At 44.4% G+C, this 23,769-nt stretch overlaps 1 protein-coding gene across 8 annotated transcripts in view; it reads left to right on the forward strand.

Annotated features, from left to right (window-relative positions):
* sulf1 (sulfatase 1) overlaps positions 1 to 23,769 on the forward strand; it is a 95,416-nt gene that overhangs the window by 65,955 nt on the left and 5,692 nt on the right. For 7 of the 8 annotated variants that reach the window (XM_030078954.1, XM_030078951.1, XM_030078952.1 and 4 more), the window contains 17 exons: positions 3,577 to 3,875; positions 4,461 to 4,700; positions 5,962 to 6,113; positions 9,075 to 9,244; positions 12,618 to 12,768; positions 13,073 to 13,248; positions 13,507 to 13,635; positions 14,306 to 14,362; positions 16,668 to 16,794; positions 19,165 to 19,381; positions 20,130 to 20,376; positions 20,507 to 20,603; positions 21,133 to 21,227; positions 21,419 to 21,490; positions 22,260 to 22,432; positions 23,004 to 23,146; positions 23,449 to 23,572. In XM_030078954.1, the coding sequence (XP_029934814.1) occupies positions 3,701 to 3,875; positions 4,461 to 4,700; positions 5,962 to 6,113; positions 9,075 to 9,244; positions 12,618 to 12,768; positions 13,073 to 13,248; positions 13,507 to 13,635; positions 14,306 to 14,362; positions 16,668 to 16,794; positions 19,165 to 19,381; positions 20,130 to 20,376; positions 20,507 to 20,603; positions 21,133 to 21,227; positions 21,419 to 21,490; positions 22,260 to 22,432; positions 23,004 to 23,146; positions 23,449 to 23,572 (2,545 nt within the window). In that variant the 5' untranslated portion in view covers positions 3,577 to 3,700. The remainder of the gene's footprint in view (positions 1 to 3,576; positions 3,876 to 4,460; positions 4,701 to 5,961; positions 6,114 to 9,074; positions 9,245 to 12,617; positions 12,769 to 13,072; positions 13,249 to 13,506; positions 13,636 to 14,305; positions 14,363 to 16,667; positions 16,795 to 19,164; positions 19,382 to 20,129; positions 20,377 to 20,506; positions 20,604 to 21,132; positions 21,228 to 21,418; positions 21,491 to 22,259; positions 22,433 to 23,003; positions 23,147 to 23,448; positions 23,573 to 23,769) is intronic. The other variant, XM_030078955.1, reaches the window with a different exon arrangement.

Consider the following 23,769-nt stretch of genomic DNA (forward strand, 5'->3'; position numbering starts at 1 on the left):
CTGGATCAATTGCCTGAGGCAAAAATGGCCACTGGTATGTTCGTCCACTCCAATACATGGACACTCATGGAAAACTGCTTTAATGCCTCACTGTTTTCAGATTCAAAGTATGTAAGGAAGAAGTGACTTTGAATTCAAAGGGCGCCAAATTTCCTTTTGGGAAGTTGTTTTTAGTCAAGTCTCTCTTTCTTTCTAGTTTTCCACCATGTGAATTGCTACCTTGCTTGCCGTGCCGTAGGGCTTAATACTGCCAGCCCCCTGCCATCCATCCACCCAGCCTGCTGTACAAACAACAGTCACTAATCTCTACATACCAGCCTTGTCACTTAACCAGTCAGCTCCACTCTAGCAACTGTGTGTCCCCTATCTCATAGTTATGCCAGAATGTCATGGAAATGGGGATGCTACACTCATGAATAATGGTGCAGGTTTTGTTTCCTTGGATAAGAGGGCACTTTGAGAAGGATAGCTGTCAGATGATGTAGGGCAACCTTTGGCAGACACAAAGCTGCGCAAATCAGTTTTGGTCAAAAATGAACTTGAGGTGACCCAGGCAGGAAAGTGGATCCGGTGAAATTGAGTTAGGACGAGAGGTGACCCAGAGGACAAGGGGAAGCCTGCTCTCATTCGAGAGAGCAGCTGCGCCATTTTGCCTGCATCACTTTGGGCCACATCACATGGGTCACTTTGTGTGGCACTTTATTAGCCCTGCCATCCCAGTCGTTTAAGACAGTGTAGCTATTGACATAGCCATGGCTGACCACATTAGCACTGCAAGGTTTGTATCAGATAGCACAATGAACCTCCTTGTATGTTTTCTCAATTCCTCAAGTCACATGAAAAGGCTATTACTGGGAATCATTGGCATGTCAAATTGAATGTGTGCTGGGTGCTAACATTACACTAGCTGGCTGACTGGCTTACAGTTGATTTCAGATCCTCCATGGCTTCACAGAGTGAGAGACTTGAGTATGTGTGATTGTCTAGTATTGTTTCTGGGAAGCAATTCCACATATGTAGGAAGTGCTGGACCCTCACAGCAGGAGTGTGTTTTTGTGGGAGAAAAGTGTGTGTCTGCCTGTATGTGTGTTTCTGCGCGTGTCACCATGTGTTTTTACAGTAGTTTTTGTTGGGTGTGTGTGTAATCCAATGTGAGGGTCTGTGCACTCTGCCCACCCTGTGCTGGAGGGGGGTTTGTCCAAACAGCGCCAGTGTTTGCACAGGGCTGTCAGGATGACTGGGCTGCCTGGCCTGTCTGAAAGGCTCTCCAAAAAAGCTCTAAGGGCTCCATCAGACTCTCTGCTTATCACAACTGCCATCCCATTGGAGGAAAAGCATATAAGCATTTAAAAGCAAAGCAAAGACCCTTCTCACTTCTCAAATGTCCAGCATGATTTTCCTCATCCAATCACAGAACTCTTACGTTGGGTGGGGTGGTGGGAGAGGCTGAGCATAATTTGTGGTATTGTCAGACATCGTCTCATGGCAGGACCATCTGTTAGATGCATCACTCAGAGCAGGTGTTTTGGGTTTTCTGATGTGGGCTATTTCTGTATCAGTCAGGGTGTGCATGTGTCGGTGTGTGTGTCTTTGCGTGTGTGTGTTTTTGTGCTCATGTGTTTGTTCAGACATATTGATGTCAGGTCCTGCCTGTGGCAATAACTAAACAGGATATATTATCCTAGACCTCATCCATCTTGTCATCTTCTTACTGCTATCCCCTGCGGGGCATTTTTTCCTGATACTTATCATCTATATCTATTGAAAAAGCAGATTTACAGAAAGGAGCCAAATACATTCATGTATGCCACTTTAGTGTAAGGAAGTAAAGCTTCAATATTGATCATCAGTAAAGGACATGACTGACAATTATGTTTGCATTTGCATTACCCTTCTTAAAACCTCTTTCTGATTCACTTATCTAGTGACTTTCAATGAATGCAGACATCTCTATTAATAAGAATTTGTCGGTCCTCTTTGCACATTGACAGTTGGGGCTGATATTTTATGGTCATGCGGAGGATAAGGGCGGAGCCACCCAGTGGGGTTTGACCAGGCTCAGGTGTGGCAGACCTGCCATTTGTTTCCAGGCCATTAACTCAGAATAGAGAGCAGTATGGTGCCACTCAGCAAGATGGCTGCCCCCAAGGCAGTTTGTCATGGGGAGTGATGGAGTACTCATTATTACAGTGTCATCGTTCATCTAACACCCACAAGCGGTTGTTTGAGATATATTATTCTTATTGAAAGATGTCCTTACCACCATCTGCTAATTAAAATGTATTTTTCATTTTTTATATTTGTGAACTTAACCTTGTCAGGACACACCCTGGATATAAAGATTAATATCATCAGGACTTGAAAAATGTGATTTCTCCAGCAGTAAACTCATGAAGGCCAAGGGACAAGAAAATCACGCTTTTCTCTAAAGTTGGGGAGTTCTTTGGCTTGGGAGCACTGTAAATGGAAGGGAGGCTGTGCATTCAGCCTGAGGTTATTTAGACTTTTTATGACCAACCATGACATTGGGATGTTGTTCACTGTCATGGCTTGCTGGCTGTGTCTGAGCAAGTGAGCAGGAGACTGCAAAGGGCTCGGATGACTCAGTATAAATCTGTGACTGGCGACAGTGGCATGGGGTTAATGTAGCGGAACCCTTCCTCCACCCCCCTCACCCCACCCCCCAATGTGGTCCCATCCTCCCCACAGGCCCTCTGTCACGCTTGACTCACCAGGGGGTGACTTTTGAGTGACAGGTGGAAACTGGGCTGCGATTGGCTCGCGCAGGAGAGTGGCTGTGGGTGTCTGAGTGTGGACAGCCAATGGTGTGTCCTCAGCACAGTGAGCTGAACAAGAGCCCTCCAGTTGAGAGATGGAGAGTTAGAGTTTCTGTGTGCTGGTGTGTGTTATCTCGCACAGGACAGAGGCAAACTCTAGCTTGTCTGGGTGAAAATAAACAAGAAAAAGTACAAGGATAATACCAGAAAAAATCCACACCATGAGACTCACGTAATTTTCCAAGGTGAGATCTGTGTTTCTACACCTTCGATGCTCTTTGTTGCTTACAATGTGGAAGAGTTTTCACGGGTAGCTGAGGTCTGCTTGTTAGTTCAACCAAGGTTGGAAGACTTGAGGTCAGAAGATTTTGTTTTTCAGTGGAGAGTATAATTCAGTCAACACACAACATATGTTGGATCTGTTTGAGAGGCTTTTACTTGGTGGACCTTAAAGAGCTCAACTTATAACAATCCTTTTGGTTTTTCGGTTTATGGATGTATTGGTGTGTTTGACTATGATTTGTGTGCGGATGTACACAATTTCTCAGAAGTAAATATGCTGAAATGCTCCTAGAGGGAATCTGGGTTTTTCATTGACTTGTCTTTCCCAGAATAGAATCCACTTCTCAGTTCCCATTAGTGGTTTAAAATCTCCTAAATTCTTTTTTCTATTTTTTCTCTCTGCTCAGTACATGTATGTTTTTTTCCCACAAACTCACAAACAGCAGAGTGTTGGTATGGATCGCTGCCTTTCCCTTGTTTTAATGCCTCTCTGTGTTTTCTTCCTCTGTTTCTCCAGACTCACGCGCGGCTGTGAGAGCGCCACTGGTGTGAGTGAGTGGCCTGGCTGGACCTCTTCTCTCTCCATCCACCTCGCCATTTGTCCTCTCGCCTACCTATCCCCTTCCTCTGTCTCAAGCACCATGCTGGTGCAATGGCTCGCCTGTTTGGCCCTCTTGTCTCTGGGCTGGGCTCCAGGCAGTTTGGCCTTCACTACCACCAGAGCTCAGAGCTTGAGGGGTCGTATCCAGAGAGACCGCAGGAACATCCGTCCCAACATCATCCTCATCATGACGGACGACCAGGATGTGGAGCTGGGTAAGGTTGACACAATTGTTCTTGTTTTCCCATGGCTCTAGTCCCTATTTTTCTTTATTTTTCTATTTTTCTTTTTTTTTTTTTTTTAAATTTTGAGTTTTCTCCACATTGTGTTCTGCACATCTCTCTTAGTTTTTCTCTTACTCTGTGTTTATCTTTCTCTTTGTGTTTGCCTTTGTGGGTTTGATGTTATCTTCAAGACTTATGAATGTATTGTAGTCTCCCGCCACACATGAAATATTAAATGGAAACCATAAGCAGGAGCTGAATGACCATCTGGCCTAAGCACCGCTTTATTTGTGTTTACCTCATGCACAATGGATTATGATTATGTTTACTGCCGTCTCTCAGAGAACGCAGTTAGAAAAAAATCAGGCTATCTAATGAGTTTTAGCTGTGTTTATCCACATGGAAATTAAATAAAAATTTTATTTGTTTAGAAAATAATATAGTATGCACTAGTATACACCATTTGGCATGGTGTATATTGGCGCAGTGATTTATTTATAAGTTCTAGGAATGTATGCTGCAAAATTCAAACAGATTTCAGTGTTCAGCACTGAGCTCCATATTGTTGCTGTCCAGGTTCTTTACAGGTGATGAATAAAACTCGTAAGATCATGGAGGACGGAGGCACTACTTTCACCAATGCCTTTGTTACCACACCCATGTGCTGCCCGTCACGCTCCTCCATGTTGACGGGCAAGTATGTCCACAACCACAACACCTACACCAACAATGAGAACTGTTCCTCCCCATCGTGGCAAGCCCAGCATGAGCCACGCTCGTTTGCAGTCTATCTCAACAACACTGGCTACAGGACAGGTTGGTGGACACACACATTCTCACATACAGGGCCGCTTTACTCTACACAAAACGTATGGTTAAAATGTTTAACTCTTGGGGCGACCCAGCACGTATCACTTGTTAAGGATGAGTCCTGATCGCAGTGACCTGGGTTTGAAGCCGACCTCAGGCCACTCGCTGCATGTCATCCCCTCTCTCTCCTCTGCCTTTCCTGTTTCTCTCAACTGTGACTGTCAAATAATGCAAAAATGCAAGAAAAATAATCTTTAAAAAATGTTTTTAACTCTTTCTCTTATCAGGGCTCAAATGTTCTGAAACAAGGGGTACATTCACATTACACTTCATATTTTATGCATTTAGCTGAGTGCAACAGAAACGACTAAAGTAAACAGTAACAGTAAAAGTAACAACAGTAATATAGATTGAAGCTAGGTTGCCAAAGAGTCAGATCCACAGAAGTATTGGATGTAAGTACTCCCGTGTTCCTAGATTATGATATGTTATAAACAAGTGTAAACTAAGACATATTTCATTGTTTGTTTGTTTGTTTTTTTCATTTTATTCAGCCAAGTAAATTAGACAGGAGAGGTATCAGCGTAAGTAGAGGTGGAAGATACTGTATGGGAGCGGATGATGTGATTTAGAGGGGTGAGAGGGTCTTAAAATGTTCCTTCAGTTTTCAGGTTATGACGGTTCACCCACAGCAGGCCCCATCTTGCTTTTGGCCAGGGTTCCGTCAGTCACTGCTAGCTCAAATGGCCTGCTTGGCCCTCTTACATTCACTCCTGTGAGTCAATGCAAATTTTTACGGGAAGCTAGAGTCCATCGCCCTGCCTGCCTGCCTGGCTGTCTGCTGTGAGAAATGCAAACATGGTGAGGGTGCCAGGTCGCTGTCGTGTCTCATCAGACAGTGTCTATGTGAGTGACAGGCAGGCGCTGGACCGGGTAGCTCAATGGGGTCCTGTGGGCTGCAGCACGGCCTGCGGTTTCAAGCTGATGCGTTAGTCTGCAATTAGCCCTCTCCGGGACAGGCTGGCTCCCTGCCCAGCCCACTGGAGAATGTTGTGCAGTGAGGCCAGGGAAAAACAGAGACAAGCAAAAAAAATTATACATTGGACTCACGCACACAGATACACTCACACATATTCACAAATTTAAGACATATACAGGTAGGGGTATGAAGGCACAAACAGGATTGCGAAGAAAATAACATGCACTGATGTTGACCTGTGACTGCATTTTAAAAGAAACCTCTTCTTTGTTGTTTTATCTCCTGCAGCCTTCTTCGGCAAATACCTCAACGAGTACAATGGCAGCTACATCCCACCTGGGTGGCGGGAATGGGTCGGGCTGATCAAAAATTCCCGCTTCTATAATTACACCGTCTGTCGGAATGGTTACAAGGAGAAACATGGTGCAGATTATGCCAAGGTATGTGCCCGCTGGTGTGTTCCCACCATTCCTAAACAGGGGCCATTAATTCAATCACCTATTTGTTTTCCCTTTATGGCCCAATATAAAGACTTCTCCAGACTAATTGCAGGTTCCACCCCACTTTTAAATATAGATATCAGAGCACTTCACTTATCATCGTGTTCTGATCCAGGCTGGCAGGAATTCTCATTTGAGAATTAAAGGGGATGTGTTGATTTGAGGTGGCGTCTCCTCTTTCTGCAGCATATTTAAGCATCTCTTCAGTCTGACGTGCCTCATCGCAGCATTTAGACACTGTAAAACAGAAACAACTTCATGATTATGAGAGACCTGTGTTGCCTGTGAAAATTAGCACCCTACACTTGTTTCTCTGCTCTCTCGCTCTCTCTTGCCATGAGTAGAACAACAGTGAAGGAGGGAGAATTCATTTTGCCCCCTGCAGATTGGAGATGAGCAGTGCAGTAGCTCTGTGTTGTTGTTGCACAGTTTTGTGTGTCATCGGCCATCCATCTTATGTCAATGTTTTTGCAAGAGCTGTCAGTTTCTTTTCCCAGCTCCATGTCAATGTCCTCCCATGTAGCGTAGTCCTGGGGGCATGAGGAATGCACAAGGAGGTTTCATGGTTTGGATATGCGTCAAGTTGAGTTTTAAAACGGTCTGCCTAAAGGATGGGCAAACAAATGTTTGGACTGGTATCCCCATGCCAAATGACTTGCTTGTTGAGTTGGACTGAGGTGTAAAGTTACCCACAAGCTAAAGGAAGGTGTTTACGAGACATGGACCTGGTCAGCAGATTGTGGTTACAAACCAAATGGACCCACTTTGGGCACTTGCCTGCCAAAACCCATTAACCTGCCACCGCTAGAAAGATGGCAGATCCTCTTCGCAGGCTCCCACAGGGTGAGAGGGTCAGAGTATCACAGAGAGTGCAGTTGGCACACCAAGTCATTGTGATTTGATTAGGCGTTTGCCCAGAGATTTAATTCACTTAGGTTACATCTAGTTTTCCATCTGTGGAGAGGTTGAGGTTTTTGAGGTTAAGGTCCTCGTCAAAAAACTCTGTGAGGATATGATTCATAATAAGCCTGCTGATTTTGAACCCCCACTCCACCTATTAAGCTTTCCTCAGATTCCATGACAGAAGACAATTGTAATAGGAAGGCAAAGCAGAAGCGTGGCTTGCTAGCCAGATGTGGTAAGTCAGTGTTGTCATTGGTAGAACAAATTCCCACTAATGTTAGCAGGGGCCTGGAGTAAGCAGACAACTTATCTTGTGAAAATTTTCCAAATTCAAAGCTACAGGACCCTGCTTCATTAGCGATCAAACCGTATAGGTTGTTATTAAAACTTTTAGCAATCCAGGAGCTTTATACAAGCAGGCCACACATCTTGTAAAACTCTTGTAAATTCAAAGTCACAAAGCCCTGTATTGTTAAGTCAAACCATGTAGGTTGTTTTTAAAACTTAAATGTTAGCATCAAAAAAAAAAAAATGCAGTCTCTGAGAAATACAGCATATGTGGATGAATACTCTTCTTGCGCATGCCACTCAGTGTTAATCTTCTCCAAATAGCTTCGGAGAAAACAAAGCTCTTCACCTTTATAACCATTTCATGGTAGTTGGCCAGCCGTTCCCCTTGACACTCTCACTTCCTTTTGACCTGCCAGCGCTCTTAGCAGCAGTGGCTCAGATTTTGGAGTGTTGGCAGGACAGTGGAAACCAGTATGGCAATGCTTTACCATGTGCAAGCAATCGCCAGCCTCTGTGGGCATACTGTATGCAGCCGCCAAGCCATTAAAGCTGCCCATAAAGGCTATTAATAGAGACAAGATGAATCAACCAATCCCACTTCTGACAGTTCAGGGAAATCACCCTTTGCCCTTTCATTCTGAACCTGGCACTCCCTTCTGCATGTTGTGCGCCAGGCAGCAGCAGTACATGCCAACATGCAGGTAGAAAGCCTAATCAACCGGTGGAATCTTGGCAAATGCTGCCGTGAGGAGGGTGGGACCTACGTGTAAAATCCTCCACCATGCCTGGAATCTAGGCTTTGATTTAAAAAAAGTCACGCCATTGGGTTGCTGCATATGACAATGCCAAATCCTGTGATTCAAATGCCTTTGGAGTGACTTGTATTTCTCAGCGCCTGCTCAACAAATTTGAAAAACCTCTTTTCACTTAAATGTCCCAGTTGTTTTCTCGCTGCCCGTTCTGTTGGAATAAGAGAAACAGAGGAATTAAGGTCTTGCGGGACATGCTCTCCACAACTCCTACTATTCAACTCACAACTCAGTCCACCCCATCCCCTGGTATAGCCTGGGGCTTATGACTTTTAAGGATTGCCTGATTTGTGCATACTGTTATCTCCTATGTGGGTGTGTGTGGGTGTGTTTGTCTGTGAATGAACGAGTGAGAGAAAGACGGAGAATGTGAAGCAGCGCAGTGTAGAATGGAGTAAAATAAGACAAAGAGAGAATGGATAGCGCAGAGTGGAGGGAGGTAGCTGTCATAACAACATACCAGTTGAGAGTGCCAGGCTCCTCTCACTATCAAGTGGTGTCACATCCAATACTCCAGAGACTCACTGATGAGGCAGCGGTTCACACACAAGCGCACACATACACACACAGTCTCGCACAAACACACATACGCTTACATGCGCAAGCACACATGTACACACAAACACACACACAGGCAAGCTGCCAGCTGTTGACTCGACAGATTGGTACCGTAGTGTACTCAATGGCCCCTCTTCATATCCCCATTGGCCCCTCTCCACTGATTTGAAAATGACTGAACGAGTGAAAGCAACATGTCAGAATGGATGTTGCTGCAGTTTATCAATGCTTCTGTTTGTGTGGATTTTTCAAAGCTGCCTTCACTTTTAGCCTTCATTAGATGTGATTTATAACACTTGATAAAGACATTTTTTTTGTTGTTTTTGTTCCTCTTTTCCAGGACTATTTCACTGATCTGATCACCAACGATAGCATCAACTTTTTCCTCATGTCCAAGAAGATATACCCACACCGTCCTGTGATGATGGTTATCAGCCATGCTGCCCCTCATGGCCCAGAAGACTCAGCACCGCAGTACTCCGAGCTCTTCCCTAATGCCTCGCAGCACATGTAGGTTATACACAAATTCTCCCTCATTTCCTACATAGGTCTGGAAAAATGTGAAAACACTGAATGGTTTGGGAGTTGCATAATAAGTTAAGAAGAGTAGGGAAAACCATCCCCTGGTGCACATATTTTTTCGTAGCTGTAAACCCTCTGTCATTAATGCATGTGGTCATTTATTCTTGTGAATAATAAACTTGAGTTATACAGAGTTGTAGCCTAGCTGACACATTGTCATATTGCCCACCATTCAAAAAGCAAATGGGTTTCTCAGTGTTCCTTTTACCGTGCTCCAGTACCATCCAGTGCCACGATGTAAAGCAATGTATATATGAATTATACACACAAAAATACTTCTAGCCAGACATTGCTGTTGCCAGACAGACTCGCTGTCTGGCAACAGCAATGTCTGCTGCTATTTGGAATTTTTCTCACTAAAAACCCAATTGTACTTTTTACGATTTGGTGTACCTACATTTTCAAAACATTATTACAGTGCGCATGCCCCTCATCCTCAGTGATGACAGGTTGCTGAGAAGCTGCGAGGGCCGACAGCTCGGCAAGCGTGGAATCAAAATGATTTATCATCCAAGAATAGCTAGGGCACATACCAGGGAGAAGATCAGGGATGGGTGTTTTTATGGAGCACTGCTTTCATGCCAAGCCCACATTGGCCTCCCACATCTCTCATCACTGAGTTGTGGCAGCGCTCTGATACTCTGGGTCATTCCATGGCAACGTGCCCTGCCGTCCCTTCATCGGCCCTCCATCCACCTCCCAGGGAGCCCTCGTCCTCTGGCTGGGGGGGAGGGATGGAGTGTGAGAGAAGCAGTTGCAGGGGCCTAGGCCGCAAGCCTGCCATTTATGCTCACTGTCCCGCTTTATTTCTGTCCCTCCCCCAGAGTTCTGCTTATCTTTCCCAGTTCCTTCCTCTCACTTTCTACCCCACTTAGCATTCATCTCTCTTTTTCTTTCTCTCTCTCTCTCTCTCCTCAGTCTCTTTTCCTCATCCCTACCCGCTCGGTCTGCCCCCCCTCCTCTGTAATTCCCAGAGGACTTCCTGACCCTGTCCATATCAATCAGTAGTTTCTCCCTGCGGCTCCTGGGATGTGAGGAATGCATTGTGTCCATTGTGACATTATTAATTTATTTTTAGCTTGAGCCTCTGAGTGAAGGGGGTGGAGCTGGGGCCCTAGGGTGACTTAAGGGTTGCCCCAGTGATAGTGTGTAGGTGCAGTGTGTGTAAAATGTGGTGTTGCCACTGTGGCTGGACAGGTGGTTGGCATGGGTGGGTGTGGGCTTTAGGGGTAGCTGCTGACTCCACACTTAATGACCAGATATGGCACAAAACTTGATTTATGAAGAGATTCATTCAGAGCAACTTCTGTTTCAGACATTATTCTATTTTGGACACTTTTCCATTTTGAATTTGGGTTGGTTGGAGGAGGTTTGGTAACACCCCACAAAAGCCTGGTTAGACCCTGGCAAAGATCAGCTACCTAACCCCAGGTAATGGAAAATTATGACTGCAACTTTGTTTGCTCAGCCACTTTTTCTATTGGCTGTAGAAGCCATATACAGTTAATCTGTAATGCATGGGTCTGGGAAGAGACTGCATGGCAATAAAAGAGGAGCCAGCTCGTAAATCAAACAGGCATCTGTACTTTTGACGGGAGCAATAGCAGGGGAGGGTTTGATGTTAATGTCATTAACATTCCTCACCCAAGGTGTTTTTAGCCTGTCTCTTAGATGTAAGCCTAGCTACTGACTCACTCTAAAGCATAGAGATGTTTGGTGAGATCTCTCTAAAACAGACATAATATGTAAGATATTCAGGACAACAAGTTGCTTTAGGGAAAGCCAGTAATCCATATTAAGCTAAGGCCCCATGTTGGACACTACCATGCCAAGGTTTTGTATTGTCAACAGGCATTGTGATGTGAATACAGGGCCTTGGATTGCTGTAATCTAGGGATAATACCACAAAACACCAGCCTATATGTGACAGGTGGCAGGTGTGACCTCTTCTATATGGACTGGCTTCATTCCATTGACCCCTGCATTCCTGGTTCCCCAGTGCCCAGGGCCCCATACCTTGGTGGCCCAGTGCCCAGAGACAAGTCCCATTGTGAGGCTTATTAGACCGCCTGGCTGGGTGGGTGAAGAGTTCACCCATAGCACAAAGAAGGCCTGAGGAGGAGAGAGCAAAAGGCAGCTCACTCAGTCAGAGCAGAGCAGCTCCCAAAGCAGGTCTTCATTAAGTATCTATGCCTGGATAGGCTGCATAGGGGCTGCTTATACAGGGTTGGAACCCAGTCCTTTTGAGTTATTGTGCTCTAAGAGTGAAGTACATCCAAATTAAAATGGTAATTATTTCCTGGTGATTGTAGCATTCCAGGGACACTGCAGCTACATCATTCTAAACTTGATTTGGTTTCTGATGTTATAATTATACTATTCACTATGGTATTTCATGGACTTCGAACCACAGAAGACTCGGACACAAAAGTCAACTTTATTCTCAGACTGGCTTGCTGGCCTACATCCCCGTCCTCCTCCTAACAACTAATACCACAACAGACAGGTGAACCGCCTCTTTCAGCCACAACTCCACAAACAACACTCTTTCTCCCTCTCCCTCACTGTTTATCCACGCTTTTTTTTCTGCCCCCATTTCAAATGACCATGACTTATTGAGTTTTTGGTCCAGAAGTTGTTGCAAACTTGACTTTGGAGCCTATTATTTTCTTAAGCATGTGCCAACCCTCAAATGACTTGTGTGTGCCAAGAGCGCAGTGGAGCAGGGAGACTCTCGTTTCTGTGTGAGGGGAGAGATGGTCAGAGGGAGGCGTGGAAAAACTGCTAGCGTGCTGGCTGCTGAGCATTAAGACATTTCCCTCAACAAACAGGCCAGTTATTGATGCTTGTCAAATACAGTAGACAGCAGGTTAGAGGAACCCACAGGCACCTGTTACCAAGAAGTAGTTTGTGAAAAGTAGCAGACAGGTGCCTGCTGGCATCTTAAATGGGCTCTTTGTGGCTGTTATATGGTCTGATGCCTCCTATGTTTTTGGTGGACACCCAGAAACATTTTTGTTTCTTACCTCTGTGTGACTATATCAGACACATGACATATGTGTAATCATTTTTAACACTAGTTTCATCATTGGCATGCTACTTGGTGTATGCTCTGTTGCGATGACACTTTTGGATGGATTGTGTGTGTGTATGGATATGGGTGTATATATATGTATTTTATGTGTTTATGTGAGGCTTTGTCCAGACTATGGAAAGAAATTTTGTTGTCCTTGGATAAAAATGGAAATTAAGCCAACTTGGTTACATTTTGATCTCTTTCTCCTGTTTGGTTCCTTCCTAGTACCCCCAGCTACAATTACGCCCCAAATATGGACAAGCACTGGATCATGCAGTACACAGGCCCCATGAGACCCATCCACATGGAGTTTACCAACTTCCTTCACAGGAAGAGGCTGCAGACCCTCATGTCTGTGGATGACTCAGTGCAGAAGGTAAATTCCTCTGGATTTTTAATTGTGTTTGAATGGGTACACTCTATTCAAATGTTATTTTCATTTTATGCAGTTACAATATGCATGTGGTATTTGCTTGAGGTTACCCAACATTTTATTAGTACTTGTGTTTGTAGAAGCAATCTGTATTACTTTAGCCACTCCCTCTGAAAATGCCCTTCTTGTGAAAGCGTCCTGCATCGCTTACTACTATCTGGCCTTCTCTGGAATTGATATGTATTTATTTAATTAACTGTCAGTGTATGTGCTCTGTCTATCCAATCTTATTCATTTTGTTTCCTAGGTTTATGACATGCTAGTGGAAACTGGAGAGCTGGACAATACTTACATCATCTATACTGCCGACCACGGCTACCACATTGGTCAGTTTGGCCTGGTCAAGGGCAAGTCCATGCCTTACGACTTTGACATCCGAGTGCCCTTCTTCCTGAGAGGACCCAACGTGGAGCCAGGGGCAGTGTAAGACCAGCCACTCACTAAAGTCACATTATCGTGTTTCTTTAGTATGCAAATTATAATGTGTGCATGTGTCCAGATGTTTCAGAAATTAGAGGCAATGGAAAACATTGTAATGTATTGGAAATGTGTGGGTCTTTATGTGTGTGTTTTTTTTTTGTTTTTTTTTTTAATACAAATTCCTGTAATTGTACATCATTTAGGTATAGAATATTAAGTAAAGCTTAATGTGTGTGTGTGCTTGTTTGTGTGTTTCTACAGCAATCCTCATCTGGTCCTGAACATTGACCTGGCTCCCACAATTCTCCACATTGCCGGGCTGGACACCCCGCCAGACATGGATGGAAAGTCCATCCTTAAGCTGCTGGAGCAAGAGAAGACTGGCAACAGGTTTGTCTGGTCCCATCATGCCATGTTGTAATGCAAATAATTCACAGTAATAGCTTTGCGTACATAATATGCCCTACACTCCTGGTCATTAGACATTATTTAGCAAATCCAAAGTTCTTCAGCCAAAGTAATTGCTCCTGGTTCGGCTCTGCAGAAAGTGGGTTCAAGTGCAATTTGAGGGATTCTTCTTGGCTGTGGGACTTTGGCTCAAATTCCTTGAGGTTCTTCTTGTGAAGTTTCTCTTCCAATTTAGTTTGCTACTGTAGGTGTTTGTCAAGGAAACCATAGATACTGATGGGGGGTCCGATGAGAGAACAAATCTTTCACCCCCTGCTAGTAATTGAAAAAATGCTCAGTTGAACATGCGTCATATTAGCACATTTATAGTGGACTATTAAAATCAAGCTTTGGAAATACATTTACATGAAAGACATCATTTGCCCTGGAACACATTTCCAGAGCAACAGAAAGGACTAACATATTCCATTAAATGCTAAACAGCATTTGTGGTTATTTTTGTATTTGATCATATTCCATATTTGACACCACAAAGTCTTCAGCGTGCTGTGATCAACGTCCATAATGCTGGCTAGCTGTGTGACCAACATAGCTGATGGTGAGTGCACAAGCCATATGAATTCTATAAACTTTGTGCGTTTTGTTTTCCCAGATTCAAACCCAACCGGAAACCCAAAGTCTGGAGGGACACATTCCTGGTGGAACGAGGGTAAACTGGTGTTCTTTATTCCCTTTCCACACCACAGGCACATCCATGTCATTGCAGAACATTGTATGTCGCGCAAACCCGACAAAACATTTCATTGAACCCAAGATGTGTGAGGCCTGATGTATGTTCCCTCTTCCAGCAACCCAGCCTCTTTCCCCAGTTATTTGTTATCTGACAGACATTTCCTGACCACAGTCGGCTTGGAAGGCAGTGGTGATGGAAGGGGATCGAAATATTCTAAGTTGTTTGGTAAAGCTATAAACGGCTGGCACATTATGACAGTTCACGCAAGAGGCGCTGACACATGTGTGACCAAAGCCATTCGATCACTTATAGGATAAACAAGCCAAGCTTTTGTCCTCCGCAGGGGCCTTGCATATTCAACACGCCACCGAGACACTAAACTTGACTTAGCCTGCTGTCCTTGCGCTGGCAGAGACGGACAGACAGAGGATACATTACATTGACATGGTAGACCTAGACATGCACAAAATAAACAAGGGCTAGCCAGGCTCAGGATGATGTTACCTGAGGAATGGCAGGAAGGCTCCCACTCAATCCACTCACAGGTCATGTCGCCAACTTCCTCAGTGTGGAATTCAACAGCTGTGCGGTGGCCAGCACCTGACTGTTTCCTCCAGACTGTTTTCTTTGCAGCACATGCACTCACATACACAGCCTCACACATGTTGACAAGCCCCTTAAGTCCTTTATTTAACCTCTTCACTGCTGTACTATTTCATCAGCCCCCTTCGGTTGTCTTTGATGCTAAACTGCGCTAATAGCAGGAGTAAACTGTCATAAATCTAACAACTCGGAGAGAAATAATCCCATCAGTTTACTCTTCACATGGCTGAAGTGGCCAAGCAAAAAAAAAAAAAAATGGAGAAAAAGACTTCATCCTGTAGGAGGGAAAAACAGAGGGCATAGGTAGGAAAAAGAGAGGGAAAGAGAACATCGCTGTTGGTGTCCAGAGCTGTGCTGGCAGTGTGTGTAATGATATATTATGCACTCAGAGAAAGCACTCCCGTACAGCTGCTGTTTTTCCACACCATCTTTTCCCCACATCCACACTTATTTGCCAATCGCCTTCTCGTCCCTTTGCTATTATTCCCATCTCTTCCTCACTCATTTTCTCATGCGCCAGTGAATACATCAACATTTGCAGGCACGTGTTCGAGAGTTTAAAAACAGTTAGCCTGGCTGCTGCTGATGCAAATCAGTCTCCCACTGGTATATACTTGTGTGACAGGGGAACTCGCTGGCTCTTTGTGAAATGAAAAGAGCATGACCCCTGACCTGTCAGGGGTTTAGTTCTTTTAATCCATTCCTCCATTAATCCATACTGTTTATGAAGGCTGTCTGCTGGCGCTCTCTTCTCTAAGTGCTGAGATTAGCCTCCGCAGACCTTTCACTCTGTTACTCAGGCGCAGATGTAGCAGCACAGAACTTTCAGTCACACACAGTAGCTAATGTGATATACTGTATGATTTAATATCCTCACATTACCTTAGAGTACCTCTGAGTCTCGTGAGATGCTAACTGACAGCTGGGACAGACTATACTGTTTGAGAATCCAATCGTCTATGTAATGTAGCCATCAGGGAGTGACACAGACAACAACTGTTAGCTCTTTAATCACCCTTGGCTGGAAGCTAGAGAAAACAGCCATGCCAGTGTGTGAACATTGGCTGTTTTCCCCCTGGCCCAGTATGCCAAACAGGATAGGACAAGACAGCGGTCCTACTCTGGAAGGGGACAGGTTGTTCTTTGCTTCGTTGTCGTCGTCGTTCTGTCTGTGGGCAGCCAGGTCATGTTGGCAGAGAGCTGGCATTGGTGTGCGTGTCTGGAAGGGGTGTGTGGTTGGCATGGGGCTCAGCATAGGCTTGGCCAGGACTGGTGGTGGTGAGGGGTGGATGAGGGAGGTGGGGAGGGGGGGTGGTGGTGGCTGAATGTGGTGCCAAGCCAAGGTCAAACAGCTTGGCCAAGAGCTGAGCACTGGTGTGAGGCTGAGCTGTGCTCTACGCCTTGACCCTCCACTGGCACACACAGACGCGGTGCAGCCTATCCATTCACTGGCTACGACCATGAGAAACACACACAACTGAAATGACAGACAATAAAAATGGAGAACACTCCTAATGTGAATACTTGTTTTCTATTACACATGCTGACAAACTGCTCAGTTTAGTAAGAGCGCTGTACTTTGTGTATATAGACTCCATGAATAAGTCCATTGTTCGATGATGATTTCATACTTTTTCAGTTTCCCCCTCTCATTCTGTTAACCTGTTGTGCTGTGCAGAAAAATCCTAAGGAAGAAAGATGACTCGGTGAACACGCAGCACACCAACAGCCTGCCGAAGTACAAGAAGGTCAAAGAGACGTGCCAGCAGGCCGAATTCCAGACACCCTGTGAACAGCCTGGACAGGTAAAACAAACACACATACACACACACAAGCACACTTATTCCCACAAACTTATATGAACAGAAGTGAGCCCCCCTCATATCTAGCAAGTCGTATTCCCTCAGCTCTTTTCCAGCAGCAGAGGTGCATATCACTCTCATAGTAGTGCCCTCTCTGCTTGACATAGCCACTGCCTGGCGAGCCAGCGTTCTGCGGAGCCACAAGTCAAATCGTCTTTTACATCAATTGGTCCATAATTGGACGTTTTTGCACCGTTTTGTGGTGGACCAATTTGTTGGGACTTCCTTTCATCTGTGCCCATTAATTTTCTGGCAGAACCGGCTAGACCTACAGTAAGTGGTATGCGACCATGGAGCAGACAGACCTGAACAATGCAATTTGTTACAATTTTCAGGTAGCATTAAGTGGCAGGCAGAATTTCAGAGGCGCGAACTAATGCAATCCAGATCCCTTTTATGGCCACATAAGTGTGTCCATGTAACACTCAATCAGTTATTAAAGACCGCAAAGGAGCGATTCTACTGCAAACTCAGCTGCATGTGTATGCAAGTGTAAAAGGACACGATCAATGTGTATATATGTGTGCTCTAGTACCTGTAATTGTCTACAGACGACACTGTAATATGTGAGATTTGGTCATAAATGGTCTGTCTGGCATGATTTAACAGCTGGTGAGTAGCCTGAACCCTAGTGGAGTGATCCTTACAGACATGGAGGGGAAAGTCTTAGTCTCACTCACAACTTGCAAATACCTCATGTTCTCTTATTCCTCCTCTCTCTCTCTCTCTCTCTCTCTCTCTCTCTCTCTCTCTCTCTCTCTCTCTCATTCTCCTTTTCATTTTGCTCTTACATTCATTTTTTCTGCCTCTCTCATTTTGTCCATGCACACACACAAGCCAGGATAAGAGTGAGGATGACACAGGATGTATTTCATGTCTTTATAAACCTACACATGTATATCACAGGTCGAAACCCTGGCTAAGCTTGAGTCTTGTACTGAAGCTTAAAAGCCCTGGAAAAATAGTGCAGATTTCCAGGAATTGACAGGATCTTCAAAAAAAGGCATTAGCCCTTCAGCTTTGAACTTGATTAAGGTTAGGTTGAGAGATGTTTTGTTCTAGAAGAGAAGAAAGAGAGTTACTGTCTGCTGGATATGACCACATGGTGGTTGGTTCAGATAGACTTTTTTTTTTTCTCTTTTTTTGGGTTTTTATTTTTTCCACAGCCTCTGTTGTGTTTTTGACCTGGAGCAGTTGTGGTGCTTTGGATCTGGTCATGTGATAATAATATGGGTTTGTTGTGGGTACACTAGATTTGCTCACCAGGGACATGGTGCAGCCTCTGTTATGTTTTGGAGGTACATGACAGTGTGAATGACTTGCGGTACTTTGGGTCTTCCACTTACCGCTCATGTCTTGGCTTGCATGGTTGTCCATGTCTGCCCCTAGCTAACCACTCCCACCCAGCTCTTCAGTTTCCCATCCCTCTCTGCTGTCCTGCACAGTTGCAATGCGACTGTGGTGCCTTTTTAAAAGCCATGCACAGGGAGGAGGGGGAGAGAAAGAGTTTGTTTTGATCCCACTGACAATAAAAATTTTTTCTCCCTCTGTTTTCCTCCCTCCTTGTCCCATCCTGATATAACTGTTTCGTCAAGCCCGTAAGCTGTTTATCACTATATGAGACTTCCAGAGGAAATCTGATCTGCCCTATGGCCCTTTGTTTGGACCCTCATTCCCACACTCACCACTGATCACCAGCACCGTGCTCTGTGGATTTGGCTCTTCCATTTCTAACTAGAAGCACTTCTCACAGTAATTAGCTTAAACTGGCTTTTCTACTGGGAATGGATGCTAAAATAGACAGCGAGGTTGTAGGAGAGTGCGTGGCATGGATATACGTTTACACAATTCCACTGGTTGACGCACTTGGCACAGACATATCCAGTGGAACAGTGAGACTGATAGGGGTTTCCACTATGTTTACAGACACCAGACAGATCCAATTCAACTCATGTGGTAGTTTTGTTTTATCTTTCTTGCTGCTTTTGGAGGCCTTTCTTTCCCACAAGTTGTCTGAAATTGGCCTGACATGTCTGTCAGAAACTCTTTTGTTTCAGGGAGTTTCTAAAATCAGAGCAAAACAGAGGCCTTGTTTGGCAATCTGATATGATGTTTTCCATATCACTTACATAAATGGTACTTTCATGCTAACCTGTGGGAATTTCTGAAAGCAATATTGATTAAGGACTTTTTGAGGACTTGAGGAATGCTTTTTTTTTTTTTTTTTTTTAAATCCCTGGGAATCCAGACACTGAAACACGAGGTATTTGTGACAGAATCCTTCTTTAATGCTGTTTGGTTTGTTGTTGACAGAAGTGGCACTGTGTGGAGGATATCACAGGGAAGTGGAGGATCCAGAAGTGTAAGGGTGGTGGGTTGAAGCAGAGCTCCAGGAAAAAGGCCCGCAGCCTCAGACCCCACAGCAGTTATGACACCCGAGAGAGGGGCTGCAACTGTGGGGACCCTCTCTACAAGCCCTCCCGGGCAGACCGCCGCGCCCACCGTCAGTTCCCTCCATTGTCTAGCCAACGTGAGTATGCATGGGTATTGACAACTGCAGATGAACCAGATGGACAGTGCTGAGATATATTTGGTGTATTTGCAGAAATGATAATCATTAAGGACTGTCTGCAGAAAATATGCCATGTAAAATAAGTTAAAGGGATTGTGAATAGCACACGCATGTATAGAGGACCACAAGTAAAGCTGTTTTGTTCAAGGGTTGTGAACAGGGCCTGGGGCAGACTGGTTTACATCCAGCTTATTCCAGAGTTGTCACACTGTATTTTTGTCTGTCCCCCAATGCCAATGGGAATAATTGCAGAGTCTGCAAGGACTTAAGCCATGATTGACTGTAATGGATTATGTAGGCTGTAAAGGGAGACAGATGCACGAAGAAAACAAACACATCCTGAAACAAATCTTGGAATTTGTTCCACGGATGGTGGCATGTACATGTTGTGGAGATAGATGGTTTGGAATGGTGTGATGCCATCTAGTGCACCTTGGAAGAGTTGCACCTGAACAATGCCCATCTAATAATTCTCAGTTGTTTGTTTGGTGTATTTCAATTGTTTGTCCTGCTTCTTAGGACAAATAATTGAAGTTCGGGATGGGTGGGGTTTACTTCATCATTGTGGGCCAGTCAAGTGGTCAATCTTAGAAAATATACTAAATTGACTATAGAATGATTTTCTGTGAGTTTACAAATTCTCTGACACTGACCGGATTGTCTTGTCTGGTATCAAAGTATCAAAGCTCAACTATGTTTTTTGCAGGTTATCGGCCACGTTTTGTCCACACCCGGCCTGCCAGGTCTCTGTCTGTTGAGTTTGAAGGTCAGATATATGACATTGACCTGCAGGCAGATGATCAGTCAGCTGTCCGACGCCGTGTCATCTCAAAGCGCCACTACAACGCAGAAGACCCAGAGTTCAACCTGGGGTCGGATGATGGCTCAGAGGAAATGCTGGCGGATGACACCAATGCGGTTGGATACCCAAACTCTGTGAAAGTCACCCACAAGTAAGAACTAAGTCCATCTAAACCCCAGCAAGAGTATCTCAATAGGTAATCCCGCATGCTTTCGGGATCTACATGGTTTCATCTTTCTATCAAAACAGCTGTGTAAAGGAGTTATGTGTATCTCTCTCAGGTGCTACATCTTGATGAATGACACTGTCCACTGTGAGAGAGAAATCTACCAGTCCTCCAGAGCGTGGAAGGACCATAAGAGCTATGTGGACCAGGAGGTGAGTGCCAAACTTATTACATTGACATGCTGTCCCGCAATCTGATTGGCCAGGCACTGTGGCTTTGGCTTTCACACTCCTCTCTCCTGGTTGCTTGTGCTTTTAGAAATCCAGGAATTTAAAGTTACCATAGCTGTTGGGTAAAAGCACACGTATCTCCAAATGTCAACTTTTCAGGAGCTGAGAAAAGCAGCCTTGATTTTAGCCATGCATTTTTGAGTTTATCAAGTGGGGTTTGAAATGATATTATAAGCCCAGGGATGGAAAATGTTTCTCAAGCCACATAAATCCATGTTCTTTCAATCGAAGTGAAAATATGAAAGTCAACAAAATTGGAGATGAAAGATTTTCACATAAGAACAGCATTATTCTACCCTCATCAAAATGCCCTAACACATAATGTGAATAGAAACAAGACAGAAATTCTTTGTGCCAGCATAACCGCCGCATGCAAGATCACAGGAGATAAGAGTTCAGTTGTTACTGAGTTTGACTGTGTGTTGTTTGTTTGTTGCATATTCAATTCCAGATTGAAGCACTTCAAGACAAAATCAAAAACCTTCGGGAAGTAAGAGGGCATCTAAAGAGGAGACGACCAGATGAATGTGACTGTGGAAAAAGGAGGTTAGTCATATAAATTTGACCACAAAAAATATATATATATTTTCTCCTTTCATGTCATTTTCTCTCAAGTTAATAAAATTATTTCCATCTATAGCTTACGGTATTTCAGGGCTTCATGCCAAACCCTTGGAGTCCATAGATAAAACTTTTCTGTCAGGTCTTTAGTCTCTTTCTCTGTTTATTAAAACCAGCTACTATAGCAAAGGAGACAGAAACAAGGCAGAGAGATTGAAGAACAAGAATGATCAACTACATCCATTTAAGTGAGTTTCTCTCCCCTCTAATTATGGGTTTGTCCCATTTATCATCATCCCTCTCCATACTCATTAATACTGACCACGTAATCTGCAACTGACTCATAGTGTACATATCAAATACACCTCTTGAAATATTGTAATATTGTTTGACATTGTTGATATATCTACGTGTCGTTTGATCATTGCCAGAAATCTGCATGGTCGCTTCATGCCTGTTTAACTCAGGTGGTATTTTGAGTGTCGCTCGTAAATTTCTTCTTTGCTTAGATGACTGAAATTTGTCCAGCATGTATGTGTGTGTCCGTGTGTGTGGCAGGGAGCAGGGAGGGGAAATAAATAGCACAGCAAATGTATGGCCAGGGACCTTGTGTGTGTGTGTGTGTGTGGAAGTGATTGACTTAGCCGCATGGAAAAGATATAATGACTCAACAGAGGGGAAGTCAGTCAATCCCTCAAACACAGTGATCAACTTGCATCAGGAAACATTGGGAACAGATTATGCCAATACAAAGCAGCTGTTTTTTGCAGTGACTGTTGTGTGTTTAGGCAGGGAGGAAGAGGGACAGTGGCTAGAATGTCATCCCAGAGAAAATTGGACATAGTAAGAGCTTAAACATGAAAGTAAACAGACTGTCATGTCCTGGCCCCAGCGCTGCCTTCTGGAAGTTCCCTCCCGAGGTTCCACCACTGTGGTTGCTGGCACTAGAGATGATAGGGGCTGATGTCATCTTTGCATCGCTCTGTTTTTTAATTTGCTCATGTTACTGTCCATCAGGGAGGCTGCACAGGAGGTGGACGGCAAGGCCCAACTGTACAACGAGATCCGGAGAAGGAAGAAGGAGAGGAAGGAGAGGAAGAGGCAGAGGAAGGGCGATGACTGCAGCCTGCCCGGTCTCACATGCTTTACCCACAACAATGACCACTGGCAGACTGCCCCCTTCTGGAACTGTATGTACCCATGCTAACAGCTGCTCCCACTGCAGTCCAGTTTAATGCAGCATGGTCAGACACCTATCTCACTTGTGTTTAATCCATCAAGATTACTATGAGCACATTCTTATTCACAGAAATGCCTTGTGGAAACCGTTCCATGGCCCGGGAGGGTTGCACTCATTCACACTCACACAATTTGGAATTACCCAGTGTGTCTGTTTGCCATTACGCAGATCCATTGGAGCTATTTGGGCCAAAGTGCCTTTTCTTCAAGGGCACTTAGACAGTAGTGGTTGAGAGCATTACGGATTCACATTCCTTTGCCAGATTTTGTCAGCCACACTTGGGATTCGCAAACTTTAGCCCACCAGCCCGCTTTTTGAGCATTTATGCTATCTCCACCACTCCATTACTTTTTGATACATGTACTGTTTTGTCACAGGACACCAGATCCATACATTATTTATGCATTCTTCTGTCTCTTTTAGGGCTAAAAGAAATTCTTAGTCACTTAGAGTCAATACAGATAGTGGTTAATAGTCAAGACAAAACTCACAGCAATAACTGACTCTTGGTTATTCTCCAGTGGGCGGATTCTGTGCGTGTACCAGCTCCAACAACAACACCTACTGGTGCCTGAGGACCATCAACGAGACCCACAACACACTGTTCTGTGAGTTTGCCACTGGCTTCCTGGAGTATTTTGACCTCAACAGTGACCCGTACCAGGTGGGTGAACTCTGCTGTGGCAAAATCCACAACTGTCTCCTGTCATTTAGCTGTGCGTCCTGCCTCTGTCTATCTGTTTTCACTCCCCCTCTCTAAATCTTTTTCTCTCTTGAATGCGTTTCATGGGAACTTGGGTTTTCATATGAACTAATGTGAAAATGTAAAACTTTAAAACTGGAGGTTAGATTTCATGACAGCTTTTATCCTTGGAGTTGTTGAAGACAATAACACTTACAGGTATAGGCACATGGGATTAATAATGTGTCCTTGTGTGTGTTTGTGTGCGTGTTGTACATGCATAGCTGACCAATGCGGTGTATGAAGTGGATCGAGACGTTTTGAACACTCTCCATGCCCAGCTGATGGAGATGAGGAGTTGTCAAGGGCACAAGCAGTGTAGCCCTCGCCCAAAAGGCCTGGATACAGGTAAAAATGTTGATAACATCCTGCCTCTTTGTATATCTTCCTACTTAAACTGTACACTGAGATAAGTGGATATATGGACTGATATTATGGGTTTAGCGGTAGTTCTGAGTTTGAGACAATGACTGCAACAGATTTTACACACAGAAGATTTAGATTGAAGTTAATGTGTTGAGCAAATCATCAAATTGTAAATTTTA

This window comes from Myripristis murdjan, chromosome 20 (assembly GCF_902150065.1).
Source record: "Myripristis murdjan chromosome 20, fMyrMur1.1, whole genome shotgun sequence".
NCBI classification, from domain to species: domain Eukaryota; kingdom Metazoa; phylum Chordata; class Actinopteri; order Holocentriformes; family Holocentridae; genus Myripristis; species Myripristis murdjan.